Source organism: Diceros bicornis, chromosome 11 (genome assembly GCF_020826845.1).
Source record: "Diceros bicornis minor isolate mBicDic1 chromosome 11, mDicBic1.mat.cur, whole genome shotgun sequence".
NCBI lineage: Eukaryota > Metazoa > Chordata > Mammalia > Perissodactyla > Rhinocerotidae > Diceros > Diceros bicornis.
Window position 1 is genome coordinate 8,419,020 of NC_080750.1, and position 19,307 is coordinate 8,438,326.

At 36.5% G+C, this 19,307-nt stretch overlaps 1 protein-coding gene across 6 annotated transcripts in view; it reads right to left on the minus strand.

Annotated features, from left to right (window-relative positions):
- Positions 1-19,307, minus strand: part of CAMK2D (calcium/calmodulin dependent protein kinase II delta) — a 295,243-nt gene that overhangs the window by 133,049 nt on the left and 142,887 nt on the right. For all 6 annotated transcript variants that reach the window (XM_058549956.1, XM_058549950.1, XM_058549953.1 and 3 more), the window contains exon 4: positions 13,791-13,845. In XM_058549956.1, coding sequence (XP_058405939.1) covers positions 13,791-13,845 — 55 coding nt within the window. The remainder of the gene's footprint in view (positions 1-13,790; positions 13,846-19,307) is intronic.

The following is a 19,307-nucleotide window of genomic DNA, read 5'->3' on the forward strand; positions in this document are numbered from 1 at the left end:
ATATAAAGTGGAGGAAGATAGGCACCGATGTTAGCCCAGGGCCGTCTTCCTCAGCAAAAAAAGAGGAGGATTGGCGGATGTTAGCTCAGGGCTGATCTCCTCACAAAAAAAAAAAAAAAAAAAAAAAAAAAAAAAAAAAACAAATGCTACAATAAAAAAGAAAACACTCTAACTGAAATGAAGAATGCGACTGATGGGCTATTAGTACACTGGACTGGACATGGCTGAGGAAAAAAGTCTCTGAGCTTGAGGAAACGACAATAGAAACTTCTGAAAAAAAATGTGGAAGATAGCAATAGGAACGAAGAACAAGGGAAACAAATAGAAAACAGTAATGACAAGAGATTTTCACATATTGAGGTATATAGGATAACTATTTGGGTTCAAAATTGATTCAGCTTGAACTAAAAAGCCTGACTTATGGCCTATCAAACATACATTGTATATCTGCTTAACCATTAAAGAATACACTCTCTTAAGATAAGAATGCATACTTCCCCTCCTATGCCCTATTGGTAATGCACTATTGGTAACACCCAACACCCTATTGGTAATGCCTGGATTAGTCCCTTTCCTGACATCATGGTCACATTGACTTGTTAATTTGCAATTGAATTCCTCTTTGAAACTTTGATGAAAATGTATCCTGATGTGTTTAATGTATATTCTTTGTTCTAAAAACCCATGCTTCTCCAGAAAGCTTTCTAAGGCCTTCCCTGGTTATAATCCTCACTCTGGCTCAAGTAAATTCACCTTATTTTTCTTATCTATAGAATGGTTATTGGTTATTTTGCATCAACAGTAACATGGTTGATATTAATCCAACTATTTCAATACTCACTTTAAACATCAATGAACTATATACACCAACTGAAAGAGATTGTCAGAGTGGATCAGAAAAAAAGACCCAAATATATGTTGTCAATAAGAATTTCACTTTAATTATAAAGACACACATAGATTTAGACTAAAGGGATGGAGACAGATATACCATGCTAACACTACTTGAAAGAAAAGTGAGAGTAGCTATATTAATTACAGACAGAGCAGACTCCAGAGCAAGGAAAATTATCAGGGAAAAACAGGGCATGACAATGATAAAGGAGTCAATACTTCAAGAAGATATAACAATCCTTAATGTGCATGTGCCTAACAACACAACATCAAAATATGTGAGGCAAATACTGATAGAACTGTAAAAAGAAATAAGTGAATCTACTATGATAGTTGGAGACTTTAACACCCCTCTATCAGAAATGGACCAATCCAGCAGGCAGAAAATTATTAAGGACATAGTTGAACTCAAGAGCACCATGAATCAACTGGATGTGATTAACATCTATAGACTACTTTATCCAACAACAGCAGAATATGCATTCTTCTCAAGCTCACATGGAACATTCACCAAGGTAGACTACATTCTGGGTCATAAAACACACCTTGACAATTTTAGAAGAATAGAAGTCATACAATGTCTGCTCTCAGACCACATGGAATTAAATTAGAAATCAATAACAGAAAGACAGCTGAAATATCCAAAATACTTGGAGATTAAACAACACATGAGTCAAAGAAGAAATCTCAAGATAAATTTAAAAATATTTTGAATTAAATAAAAATGAAAATACAACTTATCAAAACTTGTAGGATGCAGTACATAAAGGAAAATTTATAGCACTGAATGCATATACTAGAAAAGAAATATATAAAATCAATAATCTAAGATTCCACTGGGAAATGAGAAAAAGAAGAGCAAATTAAATAGAAAATAAGCATAAAAAAAGAAATAATAAAAATTAGAGCAGAAATCAATGAATTAAAAACATAAAATCAACAGAGAAAAATCAACAAAAGCAAAAAGCTAGTGCTTTGAAAAGATCAATAAAATGGATAAGACTGTAGCCAGGCTAACTAAGAAAAAAGAGAGAAGACACAAATTGCTAATATCAGAAATGAAAGAGGAGCCATCACTATAGATACCATGGATGTTAAAAGGATAATAAAGAAATACTATGAACAAGTCTAAGCCCACATATTTGATTGTCTAGATGAAACCTTGAAAGACATAATCTGCCAAAATCACATGAGAAGAAATAGACAATCCAAATAGGCCTATCTATTAAAGAAATTGAATCAATAATTAATAACCTTCCAAAACAGAAAGCACCAGGACCAGATGGATTCACTGGTAAATTATACCAAACACTTAAGGAAGACATTATACCAATTCTTCACAATTTCATCCAGAAAACAGAAAGAGAGTGGACACATTCCAGCATATTCTATGAGGCCAGTATTACTCTAATACCAAACCCAGGTAAAGACATTACAAGAAAGGAAAATTATAGACCAATATACCTCATGAACATAGATACAAAAATCCTCAACAAAATATTAGCAAATCGAATCCAATGATACATAAAAAGAATTATACACCATGAACAAAAGGAATTTATTTTGTTTTGCAAGGCTGGTTTAACATTTGTAAATCAGTAAGTGTTACCCATCACATCAACAGGCAAAAATAAAAAATTACATGATCATATCACTTAACAGAGAAAAAACATTTGACAAAATTCAACATCTATTCATGATAACAACCCTCAGCAAACTAGGAACAGAAGTGACCTTTCTCAACTTGATAAAAAACATCTATAAAATATCACAAGCTAATATCATATTTAACAGTGAGAAACTCAAAACTTTCCCACTAAGATCAGGAACAAGGCAAGGATGTCCTCTTTCACCACTCCTTTTCAACATCATACTGGAAGTCCCAGTTAATGTAATGAGACAAGAAAAAGAAAAAAAAGGTATACAAATTGGGAAGAAAGAAATAAAATGGTCTTTGTTTACAGATGACATGACTATCTATGTAGAAAATTCCAAAGAATCAACAACAGAACTCCTGGAACTAATAAGCAATTATAGCAAATTGCAAGATACAAGGTTCATATACAAAAGTCTATTGTTTTCCTATACACTAGAAATGACCAAGTGAAATTGAAATTAAAAACACTCTACCATTTTGCATTACACTCCCCTCAAATGAAATACTTAGGTATAAGTCTAACAAAATATGTAAAAGATCTATATAAGGAAAACTGCAAAACTCTGATGAAAGATCTCAAAGAAGAACTAAATAAATGGAGACATATTCCACGTCTATGGATATGAAGATTCAATATTGTCAAGATGTCAGTTGGTAAGAACTGACTTACCAACTTGATCTACGGATTTGATACAATCTCAATCAAAATCTCAGCAAGTTATTTTGTGGATATTGACAAACTGATTCTAAAGTTTATATGGAGAGACAAAAAACCCAGAATAGCCAATACAACATTGAAAGAGAAGAACAAAGACAGAAAACTGATACTATCTTACTTCAAGACTTACTATAAAGCTATAGTAATCAAGACAGTGTGGTCTTGATAAAAGAATAAACAAACTGATCAATGGTAAAGAATAGAGAGCCCAGAAATAGACCCACACAAATATAGTCACTGATATTTGACAAAGGAACAAAGGCAATACAATGGAGAAAAGATAACAAATAATCCCAGAACAACTAGACAGTCACAAGGAAAAAAATGAATCTAGACACAGACCTTAAACCCTTTACAGAAGTTAACTCAAAATGGATCATAGACATAAATGTAAATGCAAAACTGTAAAACTCCTAGAAGATAACATAGGAGAATATCTAGATGACTTGGATATGAGGATGACTTTTAGATACAACATTAAAGACATGAACTAAGAAAGAAAGAAAAGTGGACTACATTAAAATTTAAAACTTCTGCTATGCAAAAGACACTGTTAAGGGAGTGAGAAGACAAGTCATAGACTGGGACAAAATATTTGCAACGACATCTGATAAAGGACTGTTATCCAAACTAAACAAAGAATTCTTAAGACTCAACAATAAAAAAATGAACAATCCAATTCAAAAATGGGCAAAAGACCTGAAGAGATATCTCAGCAAAAAAGATATTCAGATGGCAAATAAGCATATGAATTCAAAGATGCTCCACATCATATGTCATTAGGCAATTGCAAATTAAAACAACAATGATATATCACTACACATCTATTAGGGTGGCCACAGTCCAAAATACTGACAACACTAAATGCTGGCAAGGATGTGAAGCAACAGCAACTCCCATTCACTGCTGGTGGAAGTGCAAAATGATACAACCCCTTTGGAAGACAGTTTGGCAGTTGCTTACAAAACTAAACATACTGTTACTCATGAAATCCAGCAATTGTGCTTGTTGGTATTTACTCAAATGAGCTGAAAACTTACGTCCACACAAAAACCTGTACATGGGTGTTTATAACAGCTTTATTCATAATTGCCAAAATTTGGAAGCAACCAAGATGTCCTTCGGTAGGTGAGTGGATAAATAAACTGTGGTTTATTCAGAAAATGGAATATTATTCAATACTAAAAAGAAATGAACTATCAAGCCATGAAAAGAATGGAGGAAACTTAAATGCATATTGCTAAGTGAAAGAAGCCAGTCTGAAAAGACTACATACTGTATGATTCCAAATATATGACATTCTGGAAAAGACAAAACTATGCAGACACTAAAAAGACTAGTGGTTTCTAGGGGTTAGGGAGGAGGGTGAGATGAACAGTTGGAGCACAGAGGATTTTTAAGGCAGTGAAACTATTCTGTAAGATGCTACAATGGGGAATACATGTCATTATACATTTGTCAAAACCCATTTAATGTCCAATCCCAAGAGCAAACCCTAATGTTAACTGTGGACTTCAGATGATAATGATGTGTCACTATAGATTCATTGATTGTAACAAATACACCACTGTGGTAATGGGAAGTTGATAGTGGTGAGATTGCGCATGCTTGGAGATGGGCTACATGGGAATTCTCTGTACTGCTCACTCAATTTTGCTTTGAACCTAAAACTGCTCTAAAAAATAAAGTTTATTAAAAGTGGAAAAACTAAAATATCGTTTCAAAAGTTTCAAAAAGTCCTAAATTCCATAACATTTTCTCCTACTTCATAAAGATAAACATGGGAGTTGCTATAATATCAAGAAATCCAGATTTATATTAGAGAATGAAAATTATTATGATGAGATACATATATCAACAAGAAATCATTATTCACAAAGAATAACAATTACTAAAGTGAACGAATGAGACAGAAACTGACCCTCTGGAATTTAAGACAAGTATCCCTGAGGATAATTGTAAAGAAGCCATCAGACAGGATTCATCTTGAAGAGCCTCCTTCCTCCTGCAGGTTGTCAACTAAAGAGTACTCATGAGACCAGGGACTCCTTATTCCACACAAACTCAAAGTGGCTATTAACATAGAAGAACCACAAGGGGTGGGCGGGAGGGTCAAGTCTGCTGCCCGGGAGCAGCACCATGACACGCAAGACAAGTTGAGTGTTCATTCTGCCTTCCATTCAGAGAAGAATCAAAATGATGAGTATCTCTACCCTTTTCCATTAAAAGTACAGGATGTCATGGTCACTTAAAATGTTTTTCCTTAAAAAATATAATAGAATCATTATCATTTTATTAATTTTCCAGTTAATAGGACACTGAAATTGTTTAGTATAGCCTTGTAACAGCTGTGACCTTCCACAATCCTAGATTTATAGATTTCGACTGTAATGGACATTTAATTTCATTTTCAAAACAGCCACGATGTTTTGATTCAAACACAACTCTGTTTTTTAAAAACAAACAAGAAATGCAGTATCTTTACCTCAGGGTTTGTTATTTAAAATACTCTCCATTTTATATGGACTGACTGTTTCTTGCATAAACATTGCCAACTAAAAACAAAATCCATAGACTCAACTTTGTTCTAAAAAGTATTTTCAGAGAGATTATACCTTTTTACTTCTTTTTTTTTATTCCTACCACCATCTCACCTCAGGGACTTTATCTTCCACCCGGATGTTAGTGCAGCCACCTTCTAACCGGGTTCACCACCTCCCACCTGAGCTGTTTGCCTCAATCCACACACACAGCAACACATCATGGCACAAGTCACACTCTACTGTAATTACTGACTTAATTTTCTGCCTCTTGACAGGAGTTTGACCTAGAGACTTGTTCTCAATAGCCTTCAACACTGTGCTTTCACATTCTGATCTGAGTGTGAAAACTATTTCCCACTACTGTTTGCTATACCCACTGTTACAGTGATATAAATCAAATGAAATACTCCACTAGGTAGGTTTTAAGAGGGATAAAATTTGCTGCGAATAATAGGCAAAAGGTATTCAGCAAAATCAGACTAGCCCTCCACCCCCGAAAAGACTTAATAAACACTGGAATATCTATGGAATACCTACACCTTGTGAGCTATAGGAGAGTATTACCAGCATAATAGAAGAATTCTGCTAAATAACCATCAAGATGACCAGGGGACTAGGGCACACATCAGATGACTTCACAGACACTGTGAAACTTGTTATACCATCTCCGTGTGTGTTTGTACACATTGCTGACCTGTTAGCTATGCAACCAAATATTCTAGTGGATGAAAGAATGCCTTACCATAACAAGTATGAGATTGCTTTCAGTTCTTCTGAAGGCAAAAAATTGTCATTCACCTTCCCTTCAACCAGCTTATTTACCTGGTGCAGAGTAAGCGCACACTAAGTGTATATATGTTGAATGAAGGCATGTTCCCAAGGACATAATTACGTCTGCCCCAACTTCAGTTCTTCCCACTGTGTTTCCTGACATTCCTGGCTGAATGAATGCTGGCTCTCTCCCCCAAACTCCTGTGCAACCCTACAGCTTCTAGCACATTCGGTCTATACCACAGATGTTTTAAAGCCATCTAATCCCCTTTCTAAATTATCAAATCTTTGAAAAAGAGATGGTGTCTGACATATCCTTTAGTCCTGATATTACCAATAAAACTATCAGCTCCCCAATCCAAGTCCTAAATTGAAAAGTATTTTTAATATTAAGACATAATTTCAAATTTGCAAAAATAAAAAACATACACACTTTCCTAATAATAACTATAAAACATACAACTTGACCAAGCTTTCTGGTTGGTACACACATGATAAAATGGGGTAGGGGGAAGCAGCACATCAGAGTATTCCTTTTTGAATTCATCGAAATGGGACATTTATTTTAAAATGTTCAGAAACACTGTTTTTTTCCCCTAAAGCACATTAGGCCCAGTGTCTTGTATTTAGTAGGCACTCATTATGTATTTGATGAATAGAATTTCTTATCTGGGGACAAAAACACAAATACTTTAAAACAGAGGGAAAAAAAGAAGTAATTCACATACCAAGATGTATTTTTGCTAGGGAAAAAAGAAGTTCTTTTTAAAGATATAATAACAGCATTTTTCTCTAATAGTTTAGAATTGTAAGAAATTTCCTATTATTTAAAAATGACATCAGGAGTCCATTAATTCTACTAGAAATCTCAAATTGATGAGAATGGCATCCTCATAGAACAGGAAAGGACTTGAGAGACATCTAACAAATTTTTCATTTGGTCCCACAGCCTCATCCTATATGAGAAAAATGAGGTTTAGAGAAAAGATAATGTTCAATGTTTAGCCCTGGGTACCTTGAGACCGAAACTTAAGTCTTTTCATTCTGAGTCAGCACTCTTTCCAATAAACCTTAATCTAATCTATCTACTTTAGTTCCCTATTGAGATTACAAAATTCAACCCAAGTGTTATTCTCTTATCCATTTACTTAGAGAGAGCTGTGATATTTCTCTACTTCATTGTATGTATTCACCCAACATAATACAGATCTTCTCTGACATACAGTTCTTGAAATCTATATGTCACATTCAAACGACTGCCCTTGTCAAGACCTTATTTCCCATCAGTCCTAGAAACAGACTGGATCTGCCTTGTCTGCCTAAGGCCAGTGGCTCTGCCTTCAGGCCTCTCCCTTGGGAACTACAATTCTACCTCCCTTACTTCACTGTCCTGCCTTCCCTTAGATGTCAGATAAACCCACACCTCTTGCCTCCCAGAGCTGCTGAGGTGTGCCTGAAAACCCTGCTAGGCACAAACTCTGAGGAAGGATGATGCTAAAAAGTGGGTAGTTCATTATTTGCAGTGAAGATGTCTTTGGTTTCTTGCAGGCCTTTCCCACTGATTCCTGAGTCTGTCTGCGAAAGTGACTACCAATGCTTTGTAGCTGGAAATGGTGGATAGATACTGGAATAAAAAATGTAAATTTAAAATAGCAAGAAGAGAGTATTTTTCATAGCCTCTTCTATTTTTCATTTTTAGAAAGGGGAAAGTATTCCATTAGAAGAAGACTCAATGCACCTATAAAAATAGAACCTCCCATTAGATTCTGAATAGCTGACATTCCACAGGAAGCATGTGCAAGTACCACACTGCCAAAACCATCATCAGAAGGACAAACACAGGGACATTCCTTCTTTAGGAATTCAAGGAGTCATCTTATCTTGGAACTGATTGGCCAAGTGACTTCCAACTTTCCCACATGAGTATTTCATTGATATCTTTAAGATCATACTTTCTTTTTTTTTTTTTTCTTGTGAGGAAGATCAGCCCTGAGCTAACATCCATGCCAATCCTCCTCTTTTTGCTGAGGAAGACTGGCCTTGAGCTAACATCTATTGCCAATTCTCCTCCTTTTTTTTTTTTTGTTCCCTTTTTCTCCCCAAAGCCCCAGTAGATAGTTGTATGTTATAGTTGCACATCCTGCTAGTTGCTGTATGTGGGACGCCACCTCAGCATGGCAAGACAAGCAGTGCTTCGGTGTGCGCCTGGGATCCGAACCCAGGCCTCCAGTAGCGGAGCGCGCACTTAACTGCTAAGCCACAGGGCCGGCCCCCAAGATCATACTTTCTTAAACTATGTTTAAAATGTGCATTTTTCTAAAGCTACTTACTTTTCCTCTTTATGGAATACCACCACCACAATTAGATAATTTAGAGGAATTATGTATGTATATCCGTTATAATCTCTTTCTAGTCATTGAAAATCTACGCTTTTAATCATTGTTTTCCAATTGTCTCAAGCTGGGTGCTTTAATGGATTGTGTTTAACTAGTTTATTAATCTCATTTACTGGCAAACCATTTTGATGAGAACTGCTGATAACCCTCCTCTTAAACTTTAAACATTGAGAATAATTGTAGAGTCTGAGCTCTCCAATCTAGAAGCAGAAGTTCAACTGCCTGACGCAGCATATTTCATGTTACTATGGTTCAAATGCACACCTGCACCTTCAGAAGTCTCTACACTTGGTTTCAGAGACATTAATAACACAAACAAATATCATTGCTACAGATACGATCCACTGTAATTGAAAATCTTCTTTTGTTTTCATATGAACTGCTTTCTTTATATGTTCTGCACCAATTATTAAGTGCTAAATATAAAAACTGGTGCATGAAAAAATAAACTTTATTTTAAACCATGTGATTCTTATCACTCCCTCCATTTAGTAAGGAATATAGAAACCTACAAAATTTAAAATGTGGCTATAAATAACTTGATGACTGTGGAAAAATGGCATGGCAGGGGAAGAAGGGTGCCTCCTTTTACATTTGGCAGGACACTGAAGTGTTTCTTGTAGCTGAAGGGGATCAGAACAAGTCACCCCAAAATATGCCATTTGGGTATAAGGATTATTTTGAGCTAAAGGCAACTGAGAATCAACAAATACAGAGAGAGTTCTCTACCCTCCCCTTATCTGCCCAAAAGCAGGATATAAATTTCCCTTTGAGGAAGGTGTCTGCTCCATGTACCAGGGAGAGAAGAGTGATTCTTATCATCTAAGAAAAGGAGTTGACACCCTGAGGCTAACTGCTTCTTTTAGTTTCACTTCTTTTCTATGAACTTGTGTGCACACAAATATTAATAAAAATTGTGTGCTGGGGCTGGCCCGGTGGCGTAGTGGTTATGTTCACGTGCTCCGCTTCGGTGGCCCAGGGTGCGAGGGTTCAGATCACAAGCGCGGACTGACATACCGTTTATCAAGCCATGCTGTGGTGGTGTCCCATATAAAGTAGAGGAAGATGAGCACGGATGTTAGCCCAGGATCAATCTTACTTGGCAAAAAGAGGAAGACTGGCAACAGATGTTAGCTCAAGGCTAATCTTCCTCACACATAAAAAAAGAAAAAATTGTGTGCCTTTTCTCCTGTTAATCAGTCTTTTGTTAGTTTAATTCACATGTCTTCATGCACTGAACTTAAAGGGTAGAGGAAAAGTTTTTGTTCTCTGATAGAGCTGCAATCAAACCCAACTCTGAATGATCGTACTTAGGCAATGAGCATTAGCAGATGTGTTTTTCATTCCAGCATTCATCACAGCATGAAGGACATATCCCAGTTTATAATACCATACCCTTGATTTACATACAAAGGAGATCTGACAAAATAAATCTATCAAGAAATATCAACAGGTCTAAAAATTAGAGTAGATGCATTTCTGTCACTAAATACCGTAAAAAAAAAAAAAAAAAAAAAAAATCCCAGCGCTCCCAGACCTGCCCAGCAGTACGGAGACATACCCTTGGGGTGTCAATGGAGGCTGAGCAGGAAACCTGGGCTCCCAGCCCCACCTGTCAGTAGTAAGATGGCACCTCCTTAGCCCTGCCAGTGTGGTATCAGAGGAGGTCTGCTAAAAAGAAGATTTAAATTAAATCCAGAGTCTCATAAAATAATACCCAAAACATCCAGAATATAATACAAAATCACTCAACAATCAAGAACCAGGAAAATCTCAATATGAATGCGAAAAAACAGTGAACAGACATCAACAACAAGACGACAATGCTGATGGAATTATTTGACAAGGATTTTTAATCAGCCATAATAAAAATGCTTCAGAAAGCAATTATGAATACACTTGACATAAATGAAAAAAAATAGAAAGTCTCAACAAAGAAATAGAGGATATATAGAAGAACCAAAAGTCAACGGTAGAACTGAAAAAAATACAATAACTAAAATAAAAAACTCAATGGATGAGCTCAACAGCAGAATGGGAAAAAAACGAGGAAAACATAAGTGAAATTGAAGAGAGAAAAATATAAATTACCCAATCTGAACAACGGAAATAAAATAAAACGAAAAAAAATGAACAGAGCCTCAGGGACTTATGGGACTATAATAAAAGATCTAACATTCATGTCATCAGAGTTGCAGAAGGAGAGGAGAAACAACGTGAGGCTGAAAAAGCATTTAACAACATCTAAAAACTTCCCAAGTTTGGCAGAAGATATAAACTACATATTCAAGAGGTTAAATGAATACCAAATATGATAAACTCTAAGAAATTCAAGCCAAGACATACCACAGTCAAACTTCTAAGAACAATAGACAAAGGAAAAATTTTTAAAGCAGCCAGAGAGAAATAATACCTCACCCTTAGGGCAAAGCAATTAGAATGACATAAGATTTCTCACCAAAAACCAAAGAATTCAGAAGGAATTGGCACAACATTAAAATAATTGTCAGCCTATAATTCTATATATAGCAAAAAATATCCTTCAGGAATGAAGGGAAAATCAAGACATTCTCAGAAAATGGAAAACTAAGAATTTGTTGCTAGCATATCTACTCTAAAAGAGTAGCTAAAGGAAGTTCTTAAAGAAGAAAGGAAATCATAAGAGAAGGAATCTTGGAACATCAAGAAGGAAGAAAGAACAATGGAAAAAGTAAACATGTGAGTTCTGAAAAAGACTGAAGAAGAATGACTAGTGCAACGTGGAGTAGTGCCAAACTACAGCCACATGAACAAGCCATGGGTGGACTGTGCCTATGCAGAGAGCCTGTGCAGTAGGACTGTGCATCATCTCTATTCTCCAGCACACATATGGATCACCAATATGGAAGACATGTTTGGCTGCCCACCCAACAGGAAAGATTCCCTTTTTATTTAGATATCAAAGCCATGATTTAGGGTTTTTTTTTTTTTTTTGTGAAGAAGATCAGCCCTGAGCTAACATCCGTGCTAACCCTCCTCTTTTTGCTGAGAAAGACCAGCTCTGAGCTAACATCTATTGCCAATCCTCTTCCTCTTTTTTTTCCCCATAGCCCCAGCAGATAGTTGTATGTCATAGTTGCACATCCTTCCAGTTGCTGTAGGTGGGATGTGGCCCCAGCATGGCCGGAGAAGCAGTGTGTCAGTGCGCGCCCAGGATCTGAACCCGGGCCGCCAGTAGTGGAGCGCGCACACTTAACCGCTAAGCCACGGGGCCGGCCCCATGATTTAGTTTTTAATTGAGCATTCACATGATTCAGGGAAGGCCAGTTTCCTCTGAGACATATGGATTGAATTTATGATTGCTCAAAGCCAATTGCTATAATTCCATTCCCTTTACCAATACTTGGTTCAGATAAGGGCCTGAGAAGCAATTCTAAATAAGAATTCATTAACATATTTTCTGAGGAACTGCTGAGAAAGTTTTTCCCTATAGGTAAAAATATATGCAATAGAATTAATATTCCCTTTTTTTCTGACTTTGGAAGTCAATGTGATACCTGAAAATGAGGCAGCCAACTTGAGACCATAAGGGAACCTAAGCAAGAGGGCAAGCCTACATACTCCAGAGAACAGACAGAAAGATGGAATGAACTTGGTTTCTTAATGACATCATTAAAGGGCCAAATTAACCAAATCTAGCACTAACCTACCTATAGACTCATATTACATGAAACAGTATTTTTTTCTTATCTATTCTCCAAACATCACATTAAAATGCTAGAGAGTAAGTAGTCCATTATATGAATTTACTGTAATTAAATAACTGTTTCTCTATTACTGGATCCTTAAGTTAGTTTTCTTTCTTTTCTTTATTTCCTATTATAAAGACAATGCAATGAACATCTTTCGGCATAAAGCTTTATCTAAATTTAGAGTATACATTCCATGGACTTTGTTCCTAAAAGCGAAATTACTATGTCAAATGATATGGACATTTCTGGTACATAGTATCAAATTGATTTCCAGAAAGTGTTATTAATAAAATCCCTACCAGCCACGTATGTGGCCTGTCTCATTATATCTCATTCAGCCAGAGCAGATGCTGTGGATTGCTCCTGAAGAGTCATTATTTCCCTTTGTTCTTGTTGATAGAACCTCAGTTTATGAATCCTGATTGGTCTAAGTCGGTCTTGGCAACCTCAATCCCCTTGCCAGTGGTTGGGTAGGGGTGGGCATGTGACCCAGTCCTGGCCAATGAGATGAAATGGGAGGTTTACAGGGTAAATTTTTCATTCTAAAAAGGAACAAGAGACAATGTCTTCCACTGGGCATTGCCATGTCTGCAGGTAATAACTTGAATCATACCAGTCTGAGAACAAAGCCAATATAAGCTGGGGCTAAAGACAGGAGTTTGATGATATTGTCGAATCCCTGAATTAACCAGCCTCAAAGATCCTTCCTTGAGTCTTCTTTTTACGTAAGATAACAAATTATGCATAATCTTAAAAAAATTCAATGGAAAATTATGCTTATGTCAGCCACTTTTGTACCCCAAGGTAAAAGTGAAAGTACTTATGAATATCATAATGAACAATCCAAAAGGAAACAGATTCATAACTGTTTCACTTATAGATTAACTTAATTTTAAATAAACACTGCTGAGCAGTTGCCTCTTTTCAAAAGAATTAGAGTTGAATGATATTGGAAGAACATTTAAAAAATATTATAGGGTCATTAATTTGGACCGTAAATTGGTGAAAAATCATGTTTAATTCAAAATGGATTTCAAATAGAAAGCAAAAATAAATGACCACAAAGTGTATTGTACTTACAAATCAAACACCAAGTAATGGAAGCCCTCTTCTGATATGCTGTCATGAAGCCGCACTAAAAAAGGAAAAAGAAGAAAAGCTTGTGTTATACATATGCCAATGATCAACATTAAGCCAGACTTCTAAAGGACATCTGTCTACTAACTAAAAATGTTAGCATCACTCTTTATTTTAGCCTCTGATATGTCAGTATCCCAGAACCCAGCAGGGCTTGGGTTCAGACAGACCTAAGGTTTAGGTCCTGGTTCTGACAATTATTAATGGTGTGATCTCAAGCAAATTAATTAACTTGTAGTGATAAGAGTACCTATACTTAATAAAATAGTTTAAAAAGTTAAATGAGACAATAAAAGTAAAATAAACTCACATATTGCCAGGTAAAAACTAGATAAATGTTAATAATTGTTATAACGTATCTCCATATATCCCAAGTTACCAGGTTCTAGCAATTCTCCCCTGAAAGTCTCTCCTTGCCATCCCCTTTGCTCTCAGCCTAGGCCAGGTCTTCACCAGCACATGCCTTGATCAGACAATAGGCAGCAAGAGGGATCCTTTTCAGAGTCTCGTAAATGGTCTCCCTGCCTCTGCTCTCTCTTTTTTCTGGGAAATTTCTACATAGCACTCCCTGGCCAACCTGTCAAAACAGTTTTTATTATGCGACTTCTAAACTCAAGTCACCAAAATCCATTTACCAAGTCATCAGCCAAAAATGTACAGCTAGAACTTTCAGTAAAATGACCTACTAGTTCCTCAAATTAATACGACTTTAAATTTTCCAGTGAGCTAGGCTTTCACTAATAACTAGTTGAAATCAATGTTTCTCTCTTCGGAATTAAAACGCTCACCGCCTCCTCTAAACTAAACCACACATGTAAAACTTACCACTGCTTTTTCTGCTATCTATTTTTGCCTAAGTCCTCTGCCTTCCCCAACTTGCCCCCTTAGATGGTAAACTCTTCCTGTTTACCCAGATCACGTGGGGTGGCACTGGGAGCAACAGAGAGCAGGAAAATCAACAACTTGTAGGACTCAATTGCTTTTGAAAAGTCACCACCAAAGGATAATGATTTCTACTACCACCTGTTCGTAGTATGTCCCCATGCAGTGATGACCACCACAAAGAAAATGTGGATTCAAAAGAACATCTGATTGTCACACAAACTACAGTCATCTACAGAAGGAGTCTGTAGTACCCATGAAATTCCCAAGCCCATAGATTTAACATAAAGTTCTTTCTTACAATCCGATTCCATCCCCTTTAGATACCCTTATTAAAATGCCCACTATTAAAATCTTTTCCAAATCCCTCTCCAGAAATCTCTCCAAGGTAAAGAAGGAGAGACTTTTGCTTCACCCATAAATATAGATTATCATTTGTAAAATATAGATTTTCTATTATCATTAACATGAGGAGGGGGCCCATAATGTAGGCAACTGGGAATGTGGCCAATGCAGTTCAGTCTCGGACCCCTTATTTGTCTGCTGAGTACATGAAACGTGGACACACTGCAGTCTCCCTCTCCTCATCTTGTTTCTCATTCGCAGATGCAGCATATTTTGTTTTTATTAACTAACTCTAATAACCGTCCTTTCTTCAGTATATAGAATTTCTTTCTCATCAATACTACTGAACAGGAACCGTATTTCATAAGTCTTTGCTTCGCTCACAGAGACTTGGCACACAGTAGATGGTTTTTTGTTTGTGAGCATTTATTATACCAGGTGTTAGGCATGCTTGCAAGTTTTTGCACAGAAATTTTCACCAAAGCTCAGTATACCTATATACGTCTAAAATAAAACAATTGATGTACAAACAATTCCCCTGTAACTTTAATTGCACAAAGGCTATTCTTCAATCTGCCAATATCAGAGATGCCTGCTACCTTTGTTTAAACTTACACTGCCAAAGAAAATCAAAAGTTTGGCTCGATGATGCGTCTTCTGTTCGTAGTCATCCAGCACAGCAAAGAAAGCCAGGTCACGGCTGATAACTCTGTGCTTTTCTTGAATGACACAGTTTCACGGATATCTCATTGAGCAGCTGTGACCTGCTCACACCTAATCTGTGTTTAAATGAGTTCAAATAATAGTATGTCTACTTACAGAACTCAGTTATTCTGTGAAAATAAGATGGATTTCCATGTTATCAAAGTTAAACTGAAAATAAAAATCACAATGTGAGCAGGAGGGAACGACCACGTCTCAGGTAAAAGCTTCAGGTGGACACGGGATCTCAAGTGTTCAGATCAGAGTTGCAGAGCCACACAGAAGGGGAATTTCAGGCACGCCTGGAGAAGCGGTACTAATTTCTACTTGTATCTGGAATAAGACTTTCTTAGCATGATTACCACTACTCTATTAATACTTGGAAATAATCATCATTTGGAAACGGATTACGTTTTGAACAAGTCAAGAGTAGCCCACATGCAAGCCTGATGATCAAACACAGGATATTATCGGTTTTGCTCAAAACCAGCTTCACAAAAGCATTTAGCCAGGAAGCACATGATAACGGTCAAATATAGACCATTTGGTCAAGTTCACTCCTTGTGCATCACATAATTCCAAAACAATCTCTAATATTTCCAACCAGCCATTTGACCTGATGAGATTAATTCTGAATGAATGATGTTACTGATAAAGCAGAAAAAGCAGCATCGTCTTTTTTTGGAATAAATATGCACACAGTCCCTTCCTTCTTTTATTCTTTCTTTCTTTATGACCCTCTCTACTCCCTTCCACTTCTATTTTTAAAATAAAGAACTGGAAAAACAGAACCTAAACAAAATTTTACGATTTTCACTTATTAACCAAATTATGTAATATAGTCTCTACATGTTTACAATTACTTTGAGGATGAGTTTGCTTCCTTTTAAAACTTTTAACTCTCTAACTACTATTCTCAGAGTCTGGAAGACAGTGTCTCACACAATCACAGACATCATCTATTTCTCTTCAAGCCTTTTCTGCAGGCGAAAGTATCCATCTTCCATCCTTTTTTTCCTTTTTAATGGTTTGTCAAGGTTTGAAAATTGTGTTTACTTTTACAAAAACTTATATTAATTATTCTCTATAAATAACTGTTAACTCATTTTTACACCAAAGGAATTACAGGCTGTTCTGCTCACCACAGCTGTTAGCCCAAGATGGACTGCACGGCCAGCCCGGAGAGGCGCATCGGCACACACGCACCGCGTTCTCACTAGGACTGCTCTGTCAGTGCCATAGCTGCACATATGGGTGCACACAAGTACCTAATTACAGTCGTCCCTCAGACGCTTTTAGAGAGAAATGTTAAAGAAGATAATGAGAAAAGCATTTAAGAAAACAGGTTATAATACATCTTGGCAGTCATTCTTTTCTGAAGTTTGTTCCAAGGCAAAATCAAGTCTATGAAGAAATACACTTTCATAAACTGAAACAGTGTCACAGTTCTTACCTAGAATAAAATTCTAAATTCTAGGGAACTCAATATGGGACTTATAAGGGGCGAAAAAGTTCTTCTGAGGCTAAAATATTTCCAAAGTTTAGTTGACCCAAGGCTTGATCCTTTTCCTCTCTCTCTTGCATATATTGTCAATCTAGTAGTTTGTTTTCAAATTATCATGGAAGCACTGCTGTCTCTTCCTGTCCCATGTTCGGGTATGATTTCACTGGAGTTGCTAGCTAAGTACTAGCTCCACAAAGACGCCAAATAAGATCAAATGGGACCTTGTGATAACCTGAAAGAAATCATTTTATTCAAATGTGATAGAAGTTTCCTGTTTAATACTTCATTTCATTTAAGGGGTTAAAAGATATAATAAAATTTATAACAATACTGCTTACTCTGTCAAGCACAATGCAAATAATTTTTGCAAGAGTTATTTTAGTTAATATACACAACCACCATGAGGATACTTTCCCAACCTCTTTTACAGACGAATGTGCACAGACTTAGAGAGGTGAAGGAAACTTCCAAGGCTTAAAAAGCTAGTAAGTGACCAGGCTAGGACCAAAATCCAGAGACGGAGGATTCCAAAGACCTGGTACTTACTCAGAATATTATATGGACACTCTAAAATACATTTGTCAACAAACTACTCCCCAAATACCTTGTAGAGTCTGAATTGGTTTGTCAGGGCAAAGTAATATTTAAAAGAGGAAAAAATAGTTATGGTGACTAGAGAAAGAAGAGCAATGTTAACTAAAAAACTATTTATATAAAAAGAGAAAAACATTTTGAGTGTAGAAAGTTTAAAATGTGATGCTATAATTTGGGAGATATGGAGACAGCTAGACAATGACTAAGATGCAGAGTCAATACTGGCCACATTTGTCTCTCTCTATACTTCCTAAATCCCTAGAAAATTGTTAATTCTCCTCTTCACTTCAAATTAAGAATGTTAGAATTTCCAGTGACTCAGCTATTTTACCTGATAGGACATTTAATGTACCAAAATTCCTAATTAGTTAAGAATCTGGAAAACTTACACAACATGTAAAATATCAAAAATTTAAAATAAATTATTTCCATTTCCGAATTAACATTCCATGTCATGGACACTATGATAACATGGAAAAAGAGGTGTGTGTACGTGAGTTTGTGTGTGTGTGTGTGTGTGTGTGTGTGTGTTAGGAGTAGAAATGGGTGTGCAAGGGAGAAGAGAGAAAAAGAAGAATTAGACTCTAAATAGAAACCATGTCAAAATCACTTATAAGGTGCATCCTATCCATTTTGACACATATTAAGAACATTTCTATCAAAAGGAAATGAACATATTCTTTTATGGTGATTTATTATCTTTCAAGAGAGACTACTAGGATATGAAGTCACTTGTCTCAATTTCAGTATACTTCTTTCCCTCTCCATTTCCTAACAGCATCCTCCAAATAAAATCAAGGTTGGTAATTACAATTTTGTGAAATTATTTATACAACATAGTATTTGGTTCAAATTATACCCCTTCTCACTCCTCCATACAACCAAACTCACTACCTGTTGCTCTCTACTAGAATTTACTTATGGAGATGTGGCAGCCTCTTACATTGGTGGCCCCAATGGACCACGTCTATCAATATTCATGTCCTTGTGCAGTGCCCCCTCCCCCAGAGCCTCTGGGCTTGGTCACGTGACTTGCTTTGAGTGATTAGAATGAGTGATGCAAGCAGAGCCTTAATAAGCTCTGTACACTGGAGCTGTCCTCTTGGAAACCACACGCTATGTGGCTAAAAAAAAGTTCAGGTTAGACTAAGACAAGAGACCACGTGGAGAGACACCCTGGAGGATGAGAAGCCAGTACTAGCAGAGCTCATAGCTGAATGCAACTGTGCAAGTGACCTCAGTTACACCACGTGGAGCAGAACAATCATCTGCCTGAGCCCAGGCAGTCCACAGAATCACGAGAAATAATAAACTGATGTTGTTTTAAGCCATCAAATTTGGAGTGGGAGTTGTTAGCCAACAACAGATAAATAAAACAGGAAGGACGATCTGAAATGTGTGACTGATCCATTGTCCTCAAATAATTCTTTTAT